The 3,316-nt window shown below is 33.8% G+C and overlaps 1 protein-coding gene across 1 annotated transcript; it reads right to left on the bottom strand.

The window, feature by feature from the left end:
- Nucleotides 1–1,838: 1,838 nt before the first annotated feature.
- LOC125075692 lies at nucleotides 1,839–3,012 on the bottom strand. The gene has a single exon (XM_047687402.1). The coding sequence runs from the start codon at nucleotides 2,890–2,892 to the stop codon at nucleotides 1,930–1,932; it is 963 nt and encodes a 320-aa protein (XP_047543358.1). The 5' UTR covers nucleotides 2,893–3,012; the 3' UTR covers nucleotides 1,839–1,929.
- Nucleotides 3,013–3,316: the final 304 nt, after the last annotated feature.

The following is a 3,316-nucleotide window of genomic DNA, read 5'->3' as shown; positions in this document are numbered from 1 at the left end:
ATTGTGACGTACATTCTGTTAACACTAGGAACAAGAATAAACTTGTTACTCCAAGTACCCGATTATACAGGGTTAGTAACTCTTTTTTGGGGCAATGTATACGTTTTTACAACAGGATCCCAGAAAATGTTCAAAATTATTCAATTATAAAATTTAAAAGAATCGTTAAAGAGCGTTTGTGTGCTAAAAGATATTACAACACTAATGACTTTTTAGTTGACTGCACACCTTGGGAATGAAATTATCGCCTCCAGGCTGTTTCAAATAACTAAAATATAATTTTCATTGTACACGGAAAATGGTTAAAAAAAAATAAAAAAATATATCCCGCTGAGTTTCTTTCGCCGGTTCTTCTCAGGTCTGAGGTGCTAAATTCCGAACCGGTGGTAGATTTTTGACAATCAATAAGCAAGTGTATACACTTCTATATTGAATAAAGATTTTTGACTTTGACTTAACTTAATATATTTATTTACAAGAAAGAATAAAAAATATTATAAGAAAACATGAAACAATAAATTTACAATTAAAATTACAAAAAAATATCTCGTAACGTAATGAATGATGCGGCGAAAAGATCGACACGTCTGTATAGCATCAGGCCTCGGCCGGCAATGTCTGTACACGGCGTTTACGCACACATGCGTACACATTTTGTTCGAAAATAAGAATATCGGATTTAAAAAAAATCTATTGTTTTTACTAAAAAAGTGACACACAGGTTAAATAGTATATTGCTTGTAGAATAATCTGACAAAAAACCAGAATTATGGAATGTATATAAGTATAGTTATTATTGATTAAAGGATCTTTTTAGAGGTAACTTTGTGATTTTTTTCTATCGTACCAAATTAATTACATCATGTTTTCAAAATAACAAATACTTAGCATGTATCCTGAAGATTATCATATATTTTTTTCATTTGGTTTACTGCATTGGATCATAAACTTTTTTGCATTATAAAACTTGCATTTAGCTCATGTAGTCCCCTTAATGCGCAGCAAGCTAACCCGTATTACGTCACTATTGGAAACATATACTGGGTCGAGCGCGCAAATGATGGGCCAAATGAATGAATGTATCGCAACGGTAAAAAATGAAATTGCAGATCTTAAGACCTCTCATGAAGATAATAAAAAATTATTCAGCAGTAACATAGCAGAAATTAGCTCTCAAATTCAAGATGTAAAATTAGCAACTTCAAAAATGTCATTAGAACATAATAACATAAAATCGCAATTAACTAAACTAGAAGTAAAATTAAATAACGATGAGAAAAAAATTGAATTACTAGAAACTAATATTAAGGAATTAAAAATATGTCCTTCATCTCCTAATAAACACACGAACAAATAATTAGAGAGGTACAAGATAGGAAAAAGAGGGAAAATAATATTATTATAATGGGAATAGCTGAAAATAACGCCACTTATATACAAGAAAGAAATTTTCAAGATGAGAGTGAAGTGCTTAAAATAATAAGACAGATAAATATAGATATTCCAAAACCTCTTAAAATGTTCCGCATTGGTAAATACAGTCCTGGAAATGTTTTCCGACCAGACTCCGGCTCAGCAAAAATACTACTTACATATTAAAGGGGAACTGCAGCAACGAATGAATAGTGGAGAAACAGATATCACTATAAAATACGTGAACGGAACACCAACCATCATTAAAAACCCTCCAAAAAACTCCTGTTGCGGATTTTGATAGTATTTAACGAGGAGACATAAAAAAAGGCGTAGTTTAGTTGCAATGAAAATTTTTTTTACTATGTTACATATTTTATGACAGGGTAGATAAAAAATTACAATAAATAAAGTGCCTTATATCTAAATCGTTCCGTAACGTCCATATACTAAATTGCTTCACAATTTTAACAGGCGCTTGCGCCAACATACCCCCGGACGTTGAAAGATTTCCTTTCAACCAGAATTTTCATCTTCAGGGAGGTCGGGTAATGGGCAAATTTTGCTAAATGACCTTCGAACTACGCCGTTAGACGTCTTGACATCTGCAACTCTGACGATCCCATCTGGACCAGGATGGACAGCCACGATTCTCCCCATTCTCCATTTTAGTGGTGTCAAGTTATCCTCTTTTAAAAGAACCAAAGAGTTGAGTTTCAGCGAACCTTTACATGACCTCCATTTGGTTCTTATCTGAAGTTCCGATATATATTCCTTGCTCCATCGAGTCCAAAAATGTTGTCTGAGCTGTTCTATTCGTTGGAAGCGAGTTAAGGAATTCACAGAGCGATGTTCGTAGTTTGGCGATGGTAATGATACCATAGGGTGTCCAATTAAAAAATGTCCTGGCGTCAATGGCGTTAAATCATCGGGATTTGATGATAATGGCGTCAGTGGTCTTGAGTTTAAGATAGCTTCAATTTGGACTAAAGTGGTGTACAGTTCTTCGTAAGAAAGGTTACAAAGGCCCAACACTCTAACTAAGTGATGTTTAGTTGATTTTACGCCAGCCTCCGCAAGACCAGCAAAATGAGGGGAGTATGCCGGGATAAAATGAAAGTTTATACCTTCCTTTGACATCTCTTCAGTTACCGAATCACAATTTGCTTTAAGAAAGCTCGAAATGTCATTGTATGCACCGACAAATGAACGGCCGTTATCGGAATATATATTTTTCGGCTTTCCTCTACGTGAGATAAACCTCTTTAAAGCTAAAATAAATGTATTACTAGATAAATCACCTACTAACTCGAGGTGAATTGATTTTGTTGTAAAACAAATAAATATAGCAATATAAACTTTAACTAATTTTGTACCTCGACCTTGTCGAACTGCTGATTGGATTGGACCTGCATAATCCAAACCAATATTTTCAAAAGGAAAACCAGCTAGAAGTCGCTGCTGTGGTAAGTAACCCATAGTGGGAGTAACTGTTTCACCTCTGAATCGACAGCATCGCGTACATTGTAAGTAACATTTTCGAGCTAAATTCCGTCCTCTAATAGGCCAATATATTTCTCTAATAGAAGATAATAATAATTGAGGAGCAGCATGAAATAACCTTTTATGTTCATATTCAAATACTAACACTGTAAACCGATGATTGGAATGTAGAAGAATAGGATGCTTTTTATCATACTGATAGTTTGAATTTTGGAGTCGACCACCGACACGCGTGATATTTTGGTCATCTAAAAATACTTTGAATTTATTTAACGGGCTTTTCATAGGCAACTCCTTTTTATTTATTAATAATTTATATTCTATAAATGATTCACTTTGAGATGCCCGAATTATTACATTTAAAGCTCTTTGTAATTCTTTACTACTAAAAGGACCAATA

This window comes from Vanessa atalanta, chromosome W (genome assembly GCF_905147765.1).
Source record: "Vanessa atalanta chromosome W, ilVanAtal1.2, whole genome shotgun sequence".
Lineage (NCBI taxonomy): Eukaryota > Metazoa > Arthropoda > Insecta > Lepidoptera > Nymphalidae > Vanessa > Vanessa atalanta.
Note: the sequence above shows the minus strand (reverse complement) of the source record. Positions and strands in the feature narration are given on the sequence as shown.

What these genes read in the sequence shown, in the direction of transcription:
- LOC125075692 (XM_047687402.1), bottom strand. Translation starts at nt 2,892, where the DNA reads ATGGGTTACTTACCACAGCAGCGACTTCTAGCTGGTTTTCCTTTTGAA.